Source organism: Arvicanthis niloticus, chromosome 19, assembly GCF_011762505.2.
Source record: "Arvicanthis niloticus isolate mArvNil1 chromosome 19, mArvNil1.pat.X, whole genome shotgun sequence".
NCBI classification, from domain to species: domain Eukaryota; kingdom Metazoa; phylum Chordata; class Mammalia; order Rodentia; family Muridae; genus Arvicanthis; species Arvicanthis niloticus.
The window spans coordinates 32798225-32819623 of NC_047676.1; the positions used below are offsets into that span (position 1 = coordinate 32798225).

A 21399-nucleotide genomic window follows, 5' to 3' on the forward strand; every position below is an offset into this window, starting at 1 on the left:
CGGCTGGATGCTTTGTGGCTTACAGACTGCACCAAGGAGATGGGTGGCAGCTGGCTACAGTAGAGTGGAGCGGTGTGTGGAGCATACAGGGTCACTTAGACTCACACAGGGTTTGAAAAACTGCAAAATATCCATTTAAATGTGCAATTTTTAACTTCTCCATCAACACCATGACGTTTAGTCAGCTGGGACCCTAACAGGTTGGTCATCAGGTCATCAGATTTTTGTAGAAAACACCAATATCTTTATGACTCAATAAGTATGGGAAAGCCATGGACAGAAACAAGAAACCAGAAATCTAGTTAATGTACTATCAATTCCTTGAATGAGAAAAAAAAAAAAAAATCTTGGTGAGATATACCACAGGCAAACCTTGAGACATAAAGATTACATAGGTTTGAAACTTATGACAGCCCCTAAAAGGGAGCTTGATCAACTTAACTGAATGCAATGTACACATCTGAAATCACTTCAATTAGTTAAATACTTACAGAGACTCTCCTGGGTACAGAACACTAAGTTGCCAGAAACAGAACCTGAAACAACTGCAAAACAGCTACCTGTTTGCTTCTGTTTAAAAGGGCCCTCTCTTTACACACTCATTGTATATGAAGTCTTCATGGCTCAGGTAAGTGATCTGATGTTCTCTAGCCCCCAAAGCAAAGGCTTAGAAATTTCACAGTACCATCTTAACCTCTAAATGCCTGCTTCTAAAAGCAAAAAATGCCCAAGACTGAACAACTCTTAAACTCTGTGTGGCACTGCCGAATATCAACCCTATCTGAATCTGAGTTAAGTATTTGTAAACCTTAATTAAGACTATATATCTCTCTGCCATAAAGCCATGGTAAACCCTGCATAGGACAATATACGGAAGTGTATGGCAAATCAAATTTACAAAGATATTCATATAAATCTTCAGTCAACTCAAATTGTTGAGTATCTACTGCAAGCTAGATGCAACACTAGAAACTAGAAACCTTCAAAAATAAGATCCTTTTCTCTGAAATGTTCATTATCTAATTGAAGGAGAGTAATCATGTATGTGTATATATATATATATATATATATATATATATATAGAGAGAGAGAGAGAGAGAGAGAGAGAGAGGAAGAGAGGAAGAGAGAAAGAGATCTCTATACATACACAGGCATGTATATGACATATATATCTATGTTTAGATAGACATGTATGTCTATGTATATATATACATATATATGCAAACATATATTAATACTAATATATATATATATTTGCCTTAGACCAAGCTTTCCTTCTCTGAAAGTGGCACGACCTACTTCTCCTTATCTCCAACATACAGTTAAGTGACCTTTCCCTGTATCCCCTCCGTATGTAACTCTACCATTACTGGGATTTTCAGCTTTGTCCTTCCTTCCTCCTGGCTCCTTTTCCCCTTCATGACAATCTGGATGATGGAAGCAATCGGCACAGGTATGTTCCCGTTGTACCAGGACAGTGAGGATGCATGTGGTGACCGTGCCTGGAGAAGGGTTGGCAAGAAGGGGTGACAACAATCTTACCAAGAGGGGATTTCAGTAAACTTACCCCCCACTTGGAGAAGGCAATACTGAAAAACTGTAGAGTGGCACTCCCAAATCAATATGTTTCTAGTAGTAACTGTAAAATCTACAGGTATTTGGTTCTCTTACTCTTTTAGTATGCTCAACATGTTGGAAAACAGAAAACAGGATGTTTCCTACCATCTGAACTCCCAAAAGATTCTTGAAACAGAATCAATGACTGAAGGAAGACAAGTGGCCCTCTAGCCTGGCAAGAACAGAAGAAAAACAAACAGCTATCAAGGCAAGCTTGCAGTTATCCCTCAGCTCGGTTTATTAGCATTTGTGTGTGACTCAACCACTTGATTTCCCAGCTCTACTATGGTTAAGAGGAGCAAGGGGCGTGGATTCCAGACAATGGAGAAAGGGGAGGTAAATATTTGTGACTTCTAGGTGCTGGCCCATAACAAGTCTTTTTATAAATCCTTCATATTCTTCTACCTTCTACTGTGTAGGCGTGAAAAAGCAAAGTGATGGGAGCCGGGTGAGCTCCTGGGTCCTTACTGGACTGTGCATAACAAAGCCCACTTACTCAGAACCATACCCCACTGTTCAACAGCAAAGGAGAGTAAATGCTTAGGGTCCCAAACTGCTTAAGATAGAAGACTTAGTTGATACAGCAACTAGTATAACCAATCCATCGATGTGGTATTGACCAAGCGTGTTGATGGACACAGGGAACTCAGTATAGAGCAAGAGCTAATTCCATAATGGAACAAACAGAAGGGAGTTAGCAAAGCTCTTCAGAGGCAAAGATGAAGGTAACTCTTCCAGATGCTATGCTTGGAACCATAATTCACTGTTCTATCCAAACATCCAGCACATCCCCTATTGCTATTGCTTCTCGTGAATGGGAGAGGGAGGGAATAAAAAGAATCTGCTAAGGGAACAGCTGGAAAGGGATACAGATTCCACTTCCACGCTCATCTTCCTCCACCAAACTCAATGTCCTATTCAGCACAGACAACGAAAAGCTAAATAAATGAGAAGATTAAAGAACTAAAAATAGGCCTTTAAATAAATCATGAAAGAAAGATGACACTTGTAGAAAAATAGCCCTGTAATGAAGAAGAGGGTTTGGGCGTGAGTGAAAACTGGGCAGGGTGACACCAAGTGTAGCCTCTTCATAACTCTCATCAGCACACACTTATTTCTTGAATGGCTTAACTTTAGATCTGTACTGTATGCCCTCTGGCATAATGGGGAGATGATTGCTGGACGCCCAGCTTATAACCATCTCATCATTTTTCATTTAAGGGCTGACCCTGACATCAAGCACAGAAAGAATGCAATAAAATGAGCTAGAAATGTGATATTCTCCAATACAACCGAATAACACCACACTTCTATAGTGATAATGCTCCAGCTATGTCCTTAGTCCATAACCATCCACTCAGGGTCTCTTATGCAATTAAATTCTAGAGTATAGAATTTAATTAAAAATCAGCATTTTCAATGTATTTCATCTGCTTTGTTTCTATTTCCTAATGCTGGCATTTTTTAAAAAGTAAAACTATTAAGTTGTTAACATTAAGCATGTCAATGCGGCAAACTACAAATGTTAAATTATATGCAAAAAGAAATAGTAAGTCAAGCTCATCTTGTAATTTTTGATGACTTTACAAGGAGTTTGAGTATTTTGGGAAGTACTGCAAAATATGCTTTAAATAAAATACAAAACATGTTGAAAATTATTCATGACACCATCTTTTTCATTAGGTCATAAATAGCAACAGATCATTTCTGAATTGTTACTGTTCCGTATTGTGGTATGAAGTGAGAAACCGTTTAGTCGTATATAGAAACTGTTTTGTAGCTTTTTTAAGTGGTGGCATGTGCCACAGTAGGAAACGTGAACCCATGGCAAGTGTAAGGAAAAGATGGCTGTGGGGCGATTTATTAATAAAACTGGCATTTGCTGCTCAGTATAAACACCAGAACACGAAGTACCCACCTCAACCCAAATATAAGACTCTTTATTTCTGTCTTCCCCATTATTAAACAAGGCTCAAGGAAAGAAAAGTTCTCCTTAGCATGCTCCCCGTTAAAGCAGGTGAGAGGCAATGTAAGACGGTTAAATGATAACATTTGTTGAAACACAAAGAAAACGGGCTATAACTGTTTTTCTTTAGGGACAATGAAGACTTACAGTTTGCCTTAGTTTACAACGAAGTTACAGCAGAATGCTTTCCTTTTGCATTAAACTTAGTTTTCAAAACCCCGAAAAGATGGCAACTTTCCTTTCATCAATTTAATTCCATTTCCCAGGACAAGTGAATTGATCATGTAAATGAACTAGTACCGGACTGGAAATATAATTATATTCTCTTTTGCTAGGCAGGTAGAATAGCTTATGCATTGTAAATATCAGTTATCCATCATAGAGTGGCCTTTCCAAAAGCAAAATGCAATAAACTTGACATTTCATTTTAATAAACACTTTTATTCCTGTTCTTGCAAGAACCTGTTTCATCAGTTATAACCTGCCCTGGGCTCCTCAGAGTTTGAACCTGGTTTCTTCTTAGTCTGTGTCTTTGCAGAGAGACCTGGACTCAATGAGCTGCCTAGAAGTTGACTGATTCAGGGATGTATCAGACATCCCTGGCATTTTACATCCCCGGGCATTTTACAGTGTTACACCAATTGCTTGGAACTATATATTCCAAAGTTTCCATAGCACAAGCGTTGCCTGGATCTTCCAGCCCCTTTGGGGGCTCTAAGGCTCCTTTCTACCACCCTCATCCCAAAGCATCTTAGTATGGTAGTCAAATGAAGGGTTCTCTCCTAGGCCCCAATAAGGGATTAATAACTTTTTATATAATAACTCTTACATCCTCCTCAGAGCTCAGTTCTAAGTACATGTTATTTCATAAACATGTAAAATATAATGAATTTGTTGTTTATTTTTTCAAAGGAGGAAAGTATCACTTACAAGTTGACCAAGTAAAAAGAACTTAAGAAACATGATAGATAACTCAGGCTCTGGCCATGAATTAAGTCTCTGCCTCAGACTTGTCTGGCAGTCTCTCATCTCTAGGCATACAGAATTCCTTGCTTTAAACACCTCAGAGCTCTGGAATGCCCTCCTTTGTTCCCGGGATAGAAAGAGATCAACAGTGCAAATTCTAAAGCCTTACCACCATCCCTATTTTCTTTCAAATATTCAAAGAGGAAACTTTATTTTCCCTAGAAGTACAAGGAATAAACTCCATCATAATGGATAGAATTATAGAATAAGAATCATGTATCAACTTTAAAAATATACTTGATAGTTACACAGAATAATTTACAACTGCACGTGTTTTCTAGTTTCAGGCCGAATTTCTGAAAACAAAAATTTAGTCTCTACAAAAATGTTTCTGACACTTTATAACAGAAACTATAGAGACAAAAACACATATTTCCTCAAGATACTGTTTATTTCCAAGTGAGCCTGAAGAGAACAAAATTCCCACGGTAAACAAAAGATGCTTTTAAAAACCATGATCAGGATCTTCATTCATTTATGAGGTAATCCATAATAAACCATTACGTCGGCTAGAACATGTCAGAGATGTAATAGGCTTGATTCTAAAGAAATCAATTAATTTCGAACGTGAAAAGTGAGTTCTGTTCCTGGTATTAACCACAATGAATCTCTCATTTCATAAAAGTGTAACTACCAGTCAGAAGTGTTTCCACAGTGTTCTTAGGAAACATCACTCCTGATGAACAAAAAGCCCAGTATATTTAGATTGACCATCACTGATTATATCAAGGCTGTCAAGCAGACCTGGGTATGGGGACTTAATATGCACTTGTTATATGAACTATGGAACTAGGCTTTTCTTTTCCTAAGGTACAATAGATGTGTGACCTAGTTCCTTTGGTTGTTGGCATTACAAAGGAGGCACGTTACAGAGGTTAACTTCTTTGTCACAAAGTCACAGATAGGCTGTCTGATCTCTTCTCTGAACTCACAAAATGGACAGTCAGAGAAAACAACTCTATTTTGAGCTCTGCCCAAAGCTGTAGAGTTTTGGTTTTCATTGAGTCTAATCATAACACAGCAGAGATGAAAATAAACATCACATGAGATGCCTTATGCACACCTTCTCTGCCTGGCTGCCTCCAAAGGCTTCAGTGGGAAGAACTTGAGCACAGGTTTCAGAACAGATAGATGTGCTGTTTCTGCTTAGAATAATTAAGTGCTGTGATAATACAAATCAGTTCTGAAGCCATTCATAAAACAGAAACAAAAAACAGGTGCCAGCATCATACTTAAAATTCCAAGGATTAGTATTTTCCCCCCACATTGGAGCACCAAGGGGAATGTGCTAGAATAACATGAAATGGTTCACATATGACCAACTATGACTTACAAACACATAAATTCTTTGTACTGGGTTCAAGTATACAGTTTAATGGTTTGAGAGTGCAGGGAGTAAAAGACCTGTCTCCATCAGAGAGTTATTTCGAAGTCTTGTTACTTATAAAGTACCTGGATAATCCCTACAAAACAACAGCGAAAACACGAATAATCATTTCCTGTTGCATATATGAGGATACAGCTATCTCGTCAACAGCCCATCGGCATGGAGTGTTAAATTATGACTACATCCTTTGGAATCTGAAACAGACAATCTTAGAAATGTTCTTTCCTGATTCCTCCAAGAGGGCGTGACAACCTGAACCATGGCGGAGGTAAACACTCTTCACACCACCTCCCACCACCTGCAAAGCTCCGAAGAGCACATTACAGAATTATTGTAATTACACTGCCATTTCTGACAGCTGGATGGGACATTTACAGTGAGAGGCATGGTGACTGAAAGAACATTACTGAAGAATGCTCGGAAGCTAGCAACGATGGCATTTTTTTTTTTTTTTTTTTTTTTTTTTTATCCACAGCAGAAAGGATTTAAAAAAAAAAAATAGGATAGGTGATTTAAGAGCTTTTTCTTTTAAGCCCACTAAGAGCAATTATGAAAAAGCCTGTTGTAGACACTAAATGTGAGCTCTCTATTAAGCAAGGAAAGGCTATGTAAGAAGATGAGATCATTTTGGGTCTACATTAATTGTAAGTCCTCCCTTTATACCTCAGCTGTTGTCCTGACTGGGCATGGTGAAGAACCAGCTGGGAGTGGTTGGTTATGAACATCCATGGCAAACTGGTCTCAGGCTACTGTTAGAAAGTCTTGGGTCTTTTGTTGTTTATTTGTCTGTGTTTGTTTTATTTTTTATTTCCGATGCAGGGCTTACTTTGTAAAGAGTGCTCATGGGAGATAGGTCTGACTCAGGTGACAGACAAAGCCCCATTTCTGATACTCACGGAGCCATCGGCCTGAGTACCACTGCATAGGCTCACAGTGTGTGAGGTTGGAGCTTCCAGAACTCCAGAGCAGAAGAGTAGTGCTTACGGTCATGGTCATAACCATGACCCTTCTTTTGTTAGAATATTAAGAATATCAAAGTCCTGAGTTGATGTGGGAAGGGCAAGAGGTCCTGACAGCACAAGCAATAGCCACTCTTGGAAATCAAACATCCATGTTCTGCATCTGGAACCAAAAGTGCTGCTATAAACTAAAACTGGCTCTTCTTCACAGCAGGCAGAAGGAAGTAGAAATAAAGATCTTTTCAAATGCCAAGACTGGTTCAAAGGATTTGCTTTGGGAAATTAGAGGCACAGGCATTCCCCCTCAGTGACTAGGCTGAAAGTGGGATGTTGTTTTTATCCTTCAAAACCCTTCTCACGAGGCTGAGGGATTCACACAGGTCTGTGAACTGAAGGCCTACAAGCAGTGAAAACCTGGATCCGGCAGCAGTATACACATCTTAGTTTCTAAATGCTACTCTTTCAATACAAGAGACCAGACCACTTGAAGGAATAATGACTGTTCAATGAGATGAGAATCTTGTGTAGTACCAGAACATGAGGAAGCACTCAGTGGAAAATGAAAAAAACTACGAGGATACCAAAGGGATCCAAGTGCAAGCCAAACGGAAAGAGCTCCCGGTGAGGTGAGGTTACTTAGAGCACAGAAAGCAAGAACATAAGTACCACAGTATTTTACCACAAGCCACCCTGTGCTCACCAATTCAATACACTTCTGACTTTAAACACCTTGTGTCAGTGTAGACTCACAGGGAAAAGACTTAGCTCCACAAGGATGACCTCATTCCTCAAAGGACAATTATCCCAAATAGTAGCTCCCAACATTTCTGATGCCCCACCTATGGCATCAGCAGCTCCAACAACCCCATGCCAGGTTTAGTAACTGACTAGAGCAGGACAATGAATCCTGGGAAGCATCTGACTTACCGCTGTTTGTTATCAAGGATATACCCAAAGACTGGCCAAATGAAAGGGATGTCCAGAGCTTGCCGTGGCACATGGAATACAGAGACTCTGTGCCAGGTATATCTCCTTCATGGCTGTATTCTATATCTCTGTCTCAGACCTCACTCTCTAGGACTTTTGTGTAAGTCTCACTATGTAGGTGTAATTGAGTAAATTATTGGTATTGATACCCTAGTCATTGGCTATTGATACCCAGCCCTAGTCTTCCCTCTTGAGGGACGGTTCTATTTAAGCGATGTCTACCTAATCATGACTCCTTCTCTGGAAACACTGTGATATCTAACCAGCCTAACCTTGGGTACAGATAGAAGGGACTTGCCATCAATAGGCGATGTTCCTACCAGGAAATTCCAAATGATTTAGAGAGTCTATATATGTTTTTCTTATGATTATTCCTTCCCCTCAAAAGGTAGCACTTACTCTCCTTTGACCCTAGAATGGGGCTAGGTGCACTGAACTGCTTTTAGAGACTAAAGCAGGAAAGGGAGAAAATTGTATTTAATAGTGAGCAACCCTGGAAAACCAAGAATCAACGACTACAGTGCGCCATGCAATGCCACTGGCTTCTACCTATCCAGTATTCTGTCTTTTGTCAGCTGTACTTATTTTTAATTGGGCAGGTGGCCCACGCCTCTAATCCCAGAAGTTAAAAGATGGGCGGGGGTTGACTGCAAGTTTCATGTCAGCCTCATCCACAAAATGAGTTCCAGACAAAATAGAGCTATGTAGTAAGACTCTGCCACCAAACAAAACTAAACACTATCAAGTTGTTTATATCAATGGAGTAACATGATGTTTAAAATCATGCCCATATCATATGTCTAAATCCATGTAAGCATGTCTGTCTTCTCAAACATTCATCTTCTTTTTTTGTTTTAGGACAAAAGCTTTCAAAATCCTGCCTCCCTTCGTGAGTATAGTGCAATATTGCTATATAGAGACACAGTTCTGTGAATAACTTAAGATTTTTCTCACTCCAATGTAACTGTACTTTAGCTCTAATTAGCCAACCTTCCACTAGTCCACCGCTTCCTTTGATGACTATGATTCTACTCTAATATGAGATAAGGTATAATACAAATATCAGACAAACTCTTTCTGGGGTCATTTCTACAGTACACCTGGGTCAGTATTTCTCAAGACAGGAAAAGTTATGAAATGAGAAATGACAGAAACTGCCATGGACCAAAGAACACTCACTACAAGATAACCAATGAACATTCTACCGCATTAGTCTACTTAAAATTAAATAAAAATAAAATACAACATAGCACCCTGAATTGGATCTTAAACAGAAAGAGGAAACTAATGGGGGCACGGGGAGACATGACGTTTACACATAGACCATATCTCTATAACAGAAATGTATCAATGTGTGCTTCTCAGTGCTGACAAACACAGCAGAAGCCATGGTAGCATCTGATTGTAATAAGAGCAAACTCTAGACTATGATCTTCTGTAAATCTAGAATTATCATAATTTTTAAAAATGTCTTTTTTGGTTATACGCAAGTATATATTTTTCTTGAGCATTATATCCCTTTTTATACAACTTTTTTTTCCCCTATCTAATGTAAATGAGTATCTGCTGAGAGCCAAGTACTTAAGTTACTATGATAAAGCTATGGTCACTATTCTTGGCGTTATCAACACTCTACGAAGACAGACTGAAACCCGGGTCTTTGAGCCGAGAAATGCTTAAAAGTTCTAGCAAGTTATGCCTTACTGTTCTGCTTTAAGTGAGCAGCTAAGCTGTGAGCTCCACTTTTTTTTTTAACCCACTAAGCCATTTATTTAGGTCTTCCCTTCATATTATTTATTTATTCCCTTTACAACCCAACATCAGCCCTTCCTTCCTCTTTTCCCAGTACTCCTCACACAAGTCCTGGACCCTTCCAAGCTCCCAGAAACTGAATCACCAATCAAAGAGAGAGCACAGGCTGGACCTAGTCCCTCTACACATATGTAGTGGATGAGCAGCGTAGTCTTCATGCGGGTCCCACAAACAACTGGAGCAAGGGCTATTGCTGAGTCTGTTAACCTGTCCGCCTGTCTGTTGCTGAGTCTGTTATCCTGTGCCCCCTAAATGGACTGCCTTTTCTGGCCTCAGTGGAAGAGGATCTGTATAAACTTGGGGTGGGGGGTGGGGGAGGAAGCTTCCCTTCTCATTTGAGAAGGGGGAATGGGGAGGAATTGCATAAAATTTTCTTAAAAACTAAAATGTCACACATTGTGTGTTCCTGGGGTTCTGTTTGTTTTCCCACCAAATGGAAAACAAAACAGGAATTTGGGGCTTAAGTTTCCCCTCTAGGAGGCTCTCCTGATGACTCTGCTGATGGCTTTAGAAAAGCTGACTCTTAAGAACAAGCACATTTGTGACAGTTAATCTATGCTTTCGACTAAGATCAGATCTGTTCTCTGGCAATAGCTAGACTTTATTGCTTGGCAGAAGCTAACATTTAACAATAGAGTGGCTGCCCGCATTCACTGATGATTCCGAGAACTACATATATGAGCTCTGGGTTTCGATTTTTTCTTTCCATCTTTGTAGGAAATTTTGCCATCCAAATCATTGTCCTTTTGACCAGCTTGTCCCAATGCTAGGCAGCTTAAAATCTGAAAAAGCTTTTGGAAACCAAACCATAATCAAGACCTTCTAAAATAAACTACACTATTATCAGCATTTTAAAAAATATATGAGTGTAACTGCTGTACAATGAAAAATAGACTGTTTCTCTCTTTGTATCCTAATTTATTTTTACTGTTATGATTTATTTTGTTCATATTGTACATCATTCAGTAATCTTCATTTTACAAAGGTAATTCCCTATTAGAAGGAAATGTTGTAATTATAATCACAAAAAATAAAAGAAAACAATAAATAATACTTGGAATGCTTATATTCTTTTATTGATAAAGAAAACATATAGGAAAGTTAATAAGTTACCTAAGGTTATAAAACAAGTCAGAGAGAAGGGTATGGGATGAAATCCCTTCCACCTCCAGAGAGAAGTAACTCAATCCCCACAGAAGACGAGATGCTTCCTATTTTAAAGAAGCCATTAAGTTGGACTTATTGCATTATTTTTCTTTCTTAGTGTTTCTAATCTGTTGGATGGTGTTAATTCATTTAGTTAAGAGGCAGACAGTAAGGCTGGAAATGTCTTACATAGCTTCAGCTTGGACAGTTTCTAAAAATAAAGTTAGATTCTTCAGGATGCAAATTATAAAACTTTCCTATGTCCTTATAAACAAACCATGCAGCTTGCACCAACCTGAAAGCTGTGACTTGGGAAAATTAAATTTCCTCCAAAACAATACCTGTGAGCAACAGCTCTGTTCAGGGTGGAAACATGTTAGCCGATGAAAACCTGTGGGTGCCAGGATGCACTTCTCATATAGTGTGGGGGGAAAAGAAGACAAAAAAATTTTAAGGTAGCTACTTCTGCTCATTTATAGATTAACTTTTCAGTTTCTGGTTATTTTGAAATGTTCTACATTGCAATAAAATAAACAGAAAATGGAAAGTTAAACCATGTCAAACACTGATTGTCTGGAGCCAAAGTTTCTGCTTAATGCATGTGCAACTGCAACAAAGATAGGAATCAGGTATATCCACCAAAACCATATTTTAAAATCGGTGTTCACATAGCTCTATTTGGATAATCTAGTATATACTTGATCCTATTCATTAATTGTTCTCTGTAGCTGAAGGACTGTTAAAATATTCCAAACACAGAGGCTGAAGAGATGGCTCAGTGGTTAAGAGCACTGACTGCTCTTCCAGAGGTCCTGAGTTCAGGAAAAGAACAAATTCTTAGAAATTAATTTTTAAAAAAAAATTAAAAGGAAAACCTCAAGTATACTACAATTTAAAAGTCTGAATTGTTCCATTAAAGTAAAATCTTTATTTATTATTAATCACTCACAATATTGTAGATGTTATATTAAATAAAGACAAGGTAACTAACTGCATGAGAAGAATCCTATTTGAAGATAACTAAGTAGACTAATACAAAAATATGGCAGCTATAAGAATTTAGTGAAGCATAAGATCAATAGTAAGCAGTTTTCTTGTGTATTATCAAGCTACTTGGAAACTTAAATGCAATATTTAGCTCAGAATATTGGCAAAGATCTGTAAGATAATGTAATGAAATAAAACATAAGTGTAATGAAAATAAAATGAGACATGAATAGGCTGAGCAGACCTGGGTAATCTTGTGTAAGTGACAGATAGTACCACGCTTCTGGCCAAGGAGACTATGACAAAACCGTTCCTAGTGAACACATGTAGTGCTTAGTGCTCTGGAACATGTCAACAGAACTCTCCCTTTTCTTCCTCCTCATTTACTGTCTTCATCCTAGAAACAGTACTCTGTAAGGTGAAAGACCCTATTGGTGTTGCTCACAACTCCCTCTGCACTGCTAATACAATGCATAATACACAGAGGGAAATGCTCCAGGCCCAGAGAGATAGATCAGTGGTTAGAGCACTGCTTGCTCTTCAGTGGATCCAGGCTTGATTTCCAGCACCCACGTGACTACTAACAACTCCATATAACTCCAGTTCCAGGGCATCTGATGCTCTCTTCTATCCTCTGCCAGCATCAGACACATACAAGGAACACATACAACATTCAGGACAACACTCAGAAACTACAAATAAGCAATTTTTTAAATGCGCCAATGAAATCTACTCAGCAAATGTTCTTCTCTCCATCACATGTTAAAAATAAAGAGTTCGGGACTAGAAGGTTCAGTGACTTCAGAGATAGATACTTTTCAATGTGCTTCAAAGAAGATGGAGGGTTCTGTGCATTGGGAGAACACATTGGATGCATCCTCCTGTAATGCTAAGAGTATCAGCATCAACATTAACATCAGACTCCAAGGCTGAACAATGAGCCCACACAGTCAAGTAGATAAGAACCAGTTTTGCAACATAGGTTCAGTCACTTCAATTCTCTGCATTCTATACATCTTTCTGTCCCTCTGTAACTGGACATTAGAGAATCAATTCCTTAATTCCTTACTGGCAGGTGGAATAACAGGATTGTGATCTATACAACAATCCTTATATTGAGAAACTCTGAAAGGAATATTTCAGAGACAAGTGTGGAAATTTTTTAACTAGATGTTTTCAGGTTATAAATACTACTTTCTAAAACTATAAAGTGTTGGTCAAGATGGTCTCTACACCAAAAGAGTAAAGTAGGAAGTGACAATTTCACCAAGTGGGAATGTCAAATTCAGTGATTTAATAAACTTCAGCACCCAAGAATCATTAGCCTGTAGCTGCAGGGTCACACTGCCATCAGCCCTGTGGTTTTGCTCCCTGCTAAGTCATCCCGGCAGAACCATTAGTCGTCATATTACTAATAATGAGTGTCTGGGAGGTCTCGTTTATCATTTCCGATGCTTTTCTCCTTTTAAGCAGGCTGCTTAATGAGAAGGGGCTGTTTCAGTCATGGGAATGCATCATTAGCAAATCATATTATTGCAAACATCACGTTCACTGCTTTGTTTCTCTACATTAAAAAAGAGAGAGAGGGGTGAAGAGGGAGGGTGAAAGTGAGAGAGATGAAGGAGGGCAAAAAGAAAGAGGAAGAACAGACTTCCCTCTATGAAAAGGAGCCTGTCTTCTAACACTAGAAGACACACAAAGTATTCAATCAAATTCTTAAAAGGGGTTTCTATTGAATTTAAGGAAGGAACTTTAAAAAAAAACATATTTTCCAGACACACACACACACAGATAAAATTATTTTTGTATAAACAAGCATGGTCCCCAAGTAAAGAGCTGTATGTAATAAATAACTTACAGTGCTTGTACAATGGTTTAGTGGATAAAGTACTGATCACACAATGGGAAGGAACAGTGTTCAGACCTTCAGCACCCACTTCCAGCCATGTGAGTGTAAGAGGCTGTCTGTAATCCCAGCCATGGGGATACCCAAGGCACACTGGCTAGCTAGACCAATGGGAATGAGAAGCTTTGGCTTCAGTGACAGCCCCTACCTCAGAAAGGAAAGTATAATCAAGGAAGAAAGCCTTGGGGCACTACATTCCTATGCTGTGTGAATTATGAGAGCATCAAGTTTCTAATTGGCACAGAAAGTCAGAAAGTGCACAGACACAGACACACACACACGTGTGTGAATATGTATATGAATATGTATACATATGTGTATATGTGTATATTTCAGTCTATGCTTCTCAAATGCACAAAGACTGAAAAATATGAGAGGAAAGCAAGCATCAAAATGTGCACGTCTCCTCCGCCTTAGGAATGTCCATGCCACACATCTCCATGTGCACTTCGAGGGCCTCTGTGTCTGGTAACACACGTACTACACAGCTCTACTCTCTGGGCAGCTATTTTATGCTTTCAACAACCCGCTCTCCTAGATGATCGTCCACATCTGTGTCCCTTTATAAGTCAATAATCTATTCCAGCTGTTTTCCAAAAATAGGCATCAGGAAGGCACCAGAGCAGACCCAAATGTAGATTCTGTCAGCTGCACATCCTTCCACATTTTCTTAGCTCGTCTGGGGTTTCACCATCACCATGCTGATCAGGGGATGGGAAGGAGAGAACTGCTGTTGTCAAATTTTCCCTATTTGGATACCCTGAGCAGAGCTGTTAAAAAATCTGTGTACTCGAGAGCGACACTGCATACCAAGAGGATATTAAAGGAGGAGACAAACAGCATCTGCACCATTTTCTTGTCTTAAAGCCTCAGTGTTCATTATACTCTGACACAGTAATGATGGATACCAGTGCCTTGGTGCTGAGTGCTCAGACCCATGCAGCCAATGAAACAATTATTACGCACAGGGAAAGGATAAAAGTCAATGAAAAATGATGTAATAAAGCTCAACTTCTCAGTGTCTTGACTGTCAGACTTTGTAATAAAAATGTATCTATACTTTATAAATCAACCTAAATCCCTGAGACAAAAAGCAACAGATGGCTTCCTAAAACTACACAAGGAGGGCCAAATACATCTTATCTCAGAGCAACAAAAGCAAGAAGTATCTGAAGGCATTTGAAGTCCGGCCTGTGGATAAGAACCTAGGCTGAGCAGGTTCTACTGGTTCCTGTGGTAATGTCTTGCTCGAGTCTGTTCAGTTTTAGGCATGTAACCTCTCTTTCATATTTTGCAGCACAGCATTGAAGAAGATGGACATGAGATCCAGTTCATGGAGGGCATTAGTGCTTTCTAAATTTCCTTCCCATCGCTCACTGCTAATAAAAACATATGTTCCAGATCCTATCGTTTGTAAGGGGTGGAGCCAGAGGGCAAACTGACCTCAAAAGAAAACCGTCTGGTCTTTACCACTGTGACTCACAGAGGATAACAATACATACTGTGCATCACGTGCAAAGAGGTCAAGAATGGTTGCCAGTTTAAAAAAAAAAAAGTCAACGACAAATGATGCTGCCAACTTCCATGACCAAAAATGCTTGACCAGATCAAGGAAGACTTTGCACGCTCACCTTTCCAGCTCACCAAATGTCATTTCACAATGATCCAGCATTCCCCAGCACCATTCTAACAGGCCCATTCCTTTGGAACTTGTGAGTTCCAAAATTATATGAAGAAAATGATAGAGCAACACATACTGGTGCTTTAATCATTCATTGAAACCTTAGGAAGGCATTTTAAAAAAGGATATACATTGGAATTTTTTAAAATGGCAATGTATAATCGGCAGTAAAAACTTGCATGTTAAAGCATACTAAAGACAAACAGCACATGTCACGACTCTGTTTACTGATGATGCCCAAGTTCTCCAAAGGGAGGCTCCTGCTGAACAGGCTCCACCCAGAAGCCTTGTGCATGCCAGACTTTCAAGCCACGGTGTGGATAAACAGAGAAACATGAAGATCGCTGCTCCTCCTTACTGGGGCCAATGCTCTTATTTCTTCCCTGCCAGGATTCCAACTCTTCTACCCAGGTCATCTTCTTAGCTTATTAAAATAACAGCCCATTCACTTGCCACGTACTGTGAGTCAGGCGCTGTGACATTTACTCTGTATTTCCCTGTTCCTTCATAGAGGTCTGTAAAGTGGGTTATCATTACGTCATTCCTATTTTACAGAAAACCCAAAGCAGGCAGCTGATCAAGTTATACTGCTGAAAAATGACAGCAGATTTCAACTAGGATTTATCTCACCACGGGGTCCTTTTTCTCAACTACTAATGTTAGGAGAATCACACTCTAGTCTCAAACTCCCATCTCAATATCAAAATGAAAATGCTTTAATGCAAAAAGTTTAAAGTATCAAGTAGTCTGATACCTACTTTTTAGACTACTGAAACTGATATTGTCAGTGAAAGAACCCAAGGCTTCCTTTTCTAAGTCCCTTCTCCTACCCACCTTGGCATTTTATGAAATTTGCAGGTAGGAATACATCCTGGTTTCCTATCCTAAAACACACTCTGTTACTTGTCACTGTGATACACTGGTTAACAATTGGAACAATTCCTGCAGACTCTCCAAAAGCTATCATCACTATACCCACACCTGACTTGGCACAACTCAGGTAGCAAGAGAATCCACAGACTTCTAAGAACTGTTACTATAGACAGACTCATGGTAATTCCCCCTCCCCCAATTTTAATGATGAATGAATGGGTGATAATTATCTAATGTGCACATTTCCTGACTTAGTCACAGGCTGGAATCACTCAGGTTGCTATACACCACACAATCCCCAGGCTATGTCAGACAATAATCAAACTGAAAGGCTTGGCTAGAAGCAAAGTTGGCCTCAGTTTTTTAAGATTTTATTTTTATTTATGTGAATGTCCATATGCGTGCATGTCTCATGTGTGTATATGCCTGTGAAGAGGGTGATAGACCCCCTGGAGGTAGAGTTACAGTTGGTTCTGATCCACCTTACCTGGGTGACAGGAATCAATCTCAGGTCCTCTGGAGGAGCAGCAAGTGCCCTTAACCCTAGAGCCATCCCTCCAACCCAAGCCTTGATACTTTTTAACCTTTGAGATGACTCCAATATGCATTAAATTTGAAATACAGAGCTTTAATTACTTAGATTTTAATATTTCAGGTAGTAGTAGATCAACAAGGCCAATGTAACACAATTTATAACATAGCTATCAATTATGTAAATCCAGCATGTTCAAGAATTTCTTTGAAATAAAACTAAGAGATTTCAAAATAAACTATCATAGAGCACCAATATTAGTTACTCAACAAAAGTCCATTTAGCTAGTGCTACAGATAAACACATAGAAAACCTTAAACACACACACCCCTGAGCCAGCAGCACAGTGTGCTCCACCTCCAGGAACACATGTCCACTGCTGCCCCTCCTCCATGTAATCTCACAGGAACAGCCTTTGCATGCCCAAAATCAAAGGGAAGAAATCCTGTAAGTCGTTTTCCAAAGCTAACTCCGAGACTTCCTCCTTGATCTGCACCACTCAATGGAAACCTGCTGCCTTCTGCAAGCGGCCTTGAACCACCACAGGTCTTAAATTCCCTAGCAGAAGACCATGTGACTGAGAAGTCATACAACCGATCAAGAAAGGATGCTTAATCACTATAAATAAGAAAACTAGAATTAAAATACTATCAACAGAATTTGAAATTAACAATCCTCATTCTTTCTAGCTATAAATTTTGCTTGTCATACATGTTTGTCAGCTCTAATATTCATGAGATTATAACCGATCCATTTTCTCAATCTTCTGCTCCTCTAAGGAAAAGCCCCTGTGACATTTCTGGTCACTAGCCCCAAAGACACAGTAAGCCCCGAGTACTTTTTGGGACTGCTGAAGTATCCTTGGGCAAAGTATGGTGGCTCATATCTGTGGTCCCAGCCTTAGGAAGCCGAGGACAAAGTATGAATTCAGGGCCAGCCTGGACTACAGATTAAGACCTTGTCTCAACAAAATTGAGTCCAAGAAAAGAATGTATTTATTCATTTTTGATGATTGTGTTATATGCTCACAGCAATTGGAGAGTCTTTCTGAATGTGAAAGTATTCTGACCCAACATAATTCAGAAGAAGGAAAAAACGTCTACTTACAGGTATCATCCAGTTGGCCAGGTCGCCATATTTAGAAACCTGCATGGCTCCTAACATTGTTAGATTGACATGTCCCCTGGGAAAGAAACAAGAAGCATAAAGCAAACTTCACAAGCCATACATCTCCTTTGCTTTTAAAGCATCAGCCATTAAAATAATCTTATGGCCTGAAGTGCATCTGTTTTCCCACTCCCTACAATTGATTTCTAAATAGATCAGCTCTTAGCTGGTACAAAGAAATAACCATTAAGAGTTCTTAAAAAAAAATTATAGCCTATATCATCTCCAGAAACAAACTAAACACAGGTGTGCACAGTGAAGTCGGTTTCCTTTAGTGGGGGAGTGTAACTTGTTTCAAAGACAAAACAGTAGCTGCGATGTGAGCCCACAGTTTGAAGCAACTGTTAGGAATACCTTATAATGCTATTTCAATCAAGCTGGCACAAAGATGCAAACTCCATGCAGGGGGTCTTTTCAAAGTAGTGGGGTGGAGATTTCCATGCCCAAACCTCAGTGGGAATCATTTCGCAGCTTTTCTGCAGCTGAACAAACCGTGGTCGTTTAATGGGACTGTGGGAAACGGGACTGTGCCTCAGAGTCTTGCTCACAGGCTCAGGGGATGAGTCAGCCCACTCCACCCCACGTGAATATGAGGAGCTCCGTTATTACTTACCCTCTAATCATGGCGAATGATTCATCGCTGGAGAAGAAAGAGGCTCCTGGGAGAACAGTAACTGTTTCCTTTCCTAAAGGCACACACAAAAGAAAGAAGGGAAGATGGGAAGGAACTATTACATCTCTGAGATTATGACGATGGGCAAAGAGGTCTGTACTGTGTCTGCTTCTGAAAGACTCTACGATGCAACCAAAATGCATTTGCTTGTGAGGTAGCAACTGGCCACCCTGAGAAGAGGTGTATTTTACCACTGACACTGTTTAGCCCTGTCCCTGAAAAGTGATAAGAACCAGCATTTTATATGGGACTATTGCTTGAAAATTCTCTACCGGCAAAGCACCCTCTGGGATCTATACGATGCCCTTCAGCGTTGCGGCTTTAGACAATGGCAACTTGCAGTTAATGACTAAAGCTCGCCGAGGACCTAACATGCAACACGGTGGCTACAGGAACCAGTACTAAACTGCACATTTGAAATAGATTCCAAAAGGAGGCCTCAGACGGCAGCTGTGGGGCAATGAATGAATGGTCATTAACTCGATTATGTCAGTCATTTCACTACGTAGACTCGTCTCAGATCAACACACCAAATGGTAAACATTGAATATATGCTTACTTTAACTTGCCATCCGTGCTGGCTAGCTCTGAGTCAACTTGGCACAAGCTAGAATCACTGGAAAGGAGGAAGCCTTAATCGAGAAAATGCCTCCCTCCATAAGATCTGACTGTACACAAGCCTGTAGGGCATGTTTTTATCAGTGACAGATGGGGAGGGCTCAGCCCATTGTGGGTGGTGCCATCCCTGAGCTGGTGGTGCTGAGCAAACCGTGGGGAACAAATAAGCAGCATCCTCCATGGCCTCTGCATCAGCTCCTGCCTCCAGGTTCCTGGCCTGCTTGAGTTCCTGTCCTGACCTCCTTTGATGATGAACAGTGATACAGAAGTATAAGTCAAATAAATAAACCCTTTCCTCCCCAAGTTGCGTTGGTCATATTTTATCACATCAATAGTAACCCTAACTAAGATGCCAACTATACCGTAATAATTCTGGAGAGAAAATCTAAAATTAAAATATGTGAACAAGATAGAAAGGACCTCCCTAACTCCTTATTATCATTAAGCCTGACCCTCCCTCCTTATGTTCCCGTACATACACACATCCATGTTTTTTCTCTAGCTCCTATGAGCTGTGAGTTTCTTTCCAATCACCTACTTCCATGAAATCAGAGAATACCTATGAACACATTTAATACTAATGTCCTAGAGACTTTCTTGCAAAGACTTCTAAAAATTACACATTGGTATAAAAGTTCAGAACTTGGAAAAAAAAAAAAAAAAACCACTTCCCATTTGGCTGGGTGTGGCAGCCCATGCCTGTATCCCAGCACTCAGGAGGCTGAGGCAGAAGGACCACTAAAATCTATATAGCAAATACCAGGCTAGCTAGGATTACAGGCCTTGTTTATGCAGTTAGCACACTAGCTACACTACCAGTGCCTTGGTCAGAAGACCCAAGTTGCCCATCTTGTGTGATCCAGTTTCTCTTTGCTCCAGGGTTTCAGAACATCATATGGTCTCCACTGGTAAAGTGCTTAAATGTCATCTGACTGAAGAAAGTCAGCTGTCTCAGAACATTCCATCCTCTCCTCCGATGAAGTAAGGTAGTCAAGAAGAGGAAGAAAGGCTGCATCGCTGAGGTCAGAATACAGGAAAAGCTCACAGATGCATCAGGACCAGAAGAGGTCTGGCCATCCCTAGCTGTGTACCACAGCCACACTGTCTACTTCTCAAGGACTGCTGAAAGCTAATGCTTTTGTCAATATCCCCCACTTCAGCTCCAGTATGGGAATAAAGTAAGCCTATTTATATCATGCTGAAATATTTATTGCCCGGGGGAGTTTGATTCTAAATAATGGAGACATTTTCTCCTCCTCCAAAGTACCATAAAACTGAAACGCTTTGGGAACACTTTTCTGACGTGGTTAGAAGTGGCTTTTAGACAGCACACAGGAGTTAGAGGATTAAGTGAGATAATGCATGTGAAGTTCTCGTTCAGAGCCTGGCACAGAGCAGTAGCCTCCCAAGATCAACTGTCAGAAGTATCACTGTTACTGCCCTCTGCAAACCACTTAGACAAAGAGGCAGAGCTGCCGTCCCTCCAGGGATAACTGCAGGACCAACAGACGCTTTACGAAGTCAGGCTCCCAGCCAACTTGCATGAGCCCTAATCTTCAGGACATGCACAAAACAGCCAGACCTCATCCCATCCGAACACAACTTCCCCATCTGTCACAATCAGATCCTTGTCAGTTGTGTGAGGTGGAGAGTCATGGAGGAAAACTCTAGAGGGCATGAAAGAGACATAAACATTCCACACCAAGTCTTTGTTTTCTGAGGACTAAACCACAATGGTGCCCAAAAAGCATTTTCCACTGATGATACATGGGGGAGAGTGTTCACAATGGTTATTAGTAGTAGTATTAGAATTATTAGCACTTTGTAGGAAATCCTGAGATGAATGAGGAGAGTTCTGGCTTGCTAAAAGCTGTACAAAGCATAATCGTATTTAAAAGCCCTGAGAACAACTCTCATGGGAAGGGACCCAGGCCCCTTCCAAGGCAGTCTCATAAATTACTCTCTTCTGAAACAAACTTAACTTCTTTTATTTATACTGTTTATTTTGAGTATATGTGTGTTTGTGTGTCTTCTAAAGCATGGTTATATTTTTTTTAAAGTA

The 21399-nt window shown here is 40.0% G+C and overlaps 1 protein-coding gene across 1 annotated transcript in view; it reads right to left on the reverse strand.

Moving 5' to 3' along the window:
* Oxct1 (3-oxoacid CoA-transferase 1) overlaps positions 1 to 21399 on the reverse strand; it is a 124599-nt gene that overhangs the window by 32518 nt on the left and 70682 nt on the right. Inside the window, exons 12-13 of the mRNA XM_034523346.2 lie at positions 18660 to 18732; positions 17987 to 18062 (exon numbers count right to left, since the gene is read on the reverse strand). Coding sequence (XP_034379237.1) covers positions 17987 to 18062; positions 18660 to 18732 — 149 coding nt within the window. The remainder of the gene's footprint in view (positions 1 to 17986; positions 18063 to 18659; positions 18733 to 21399) is intronic.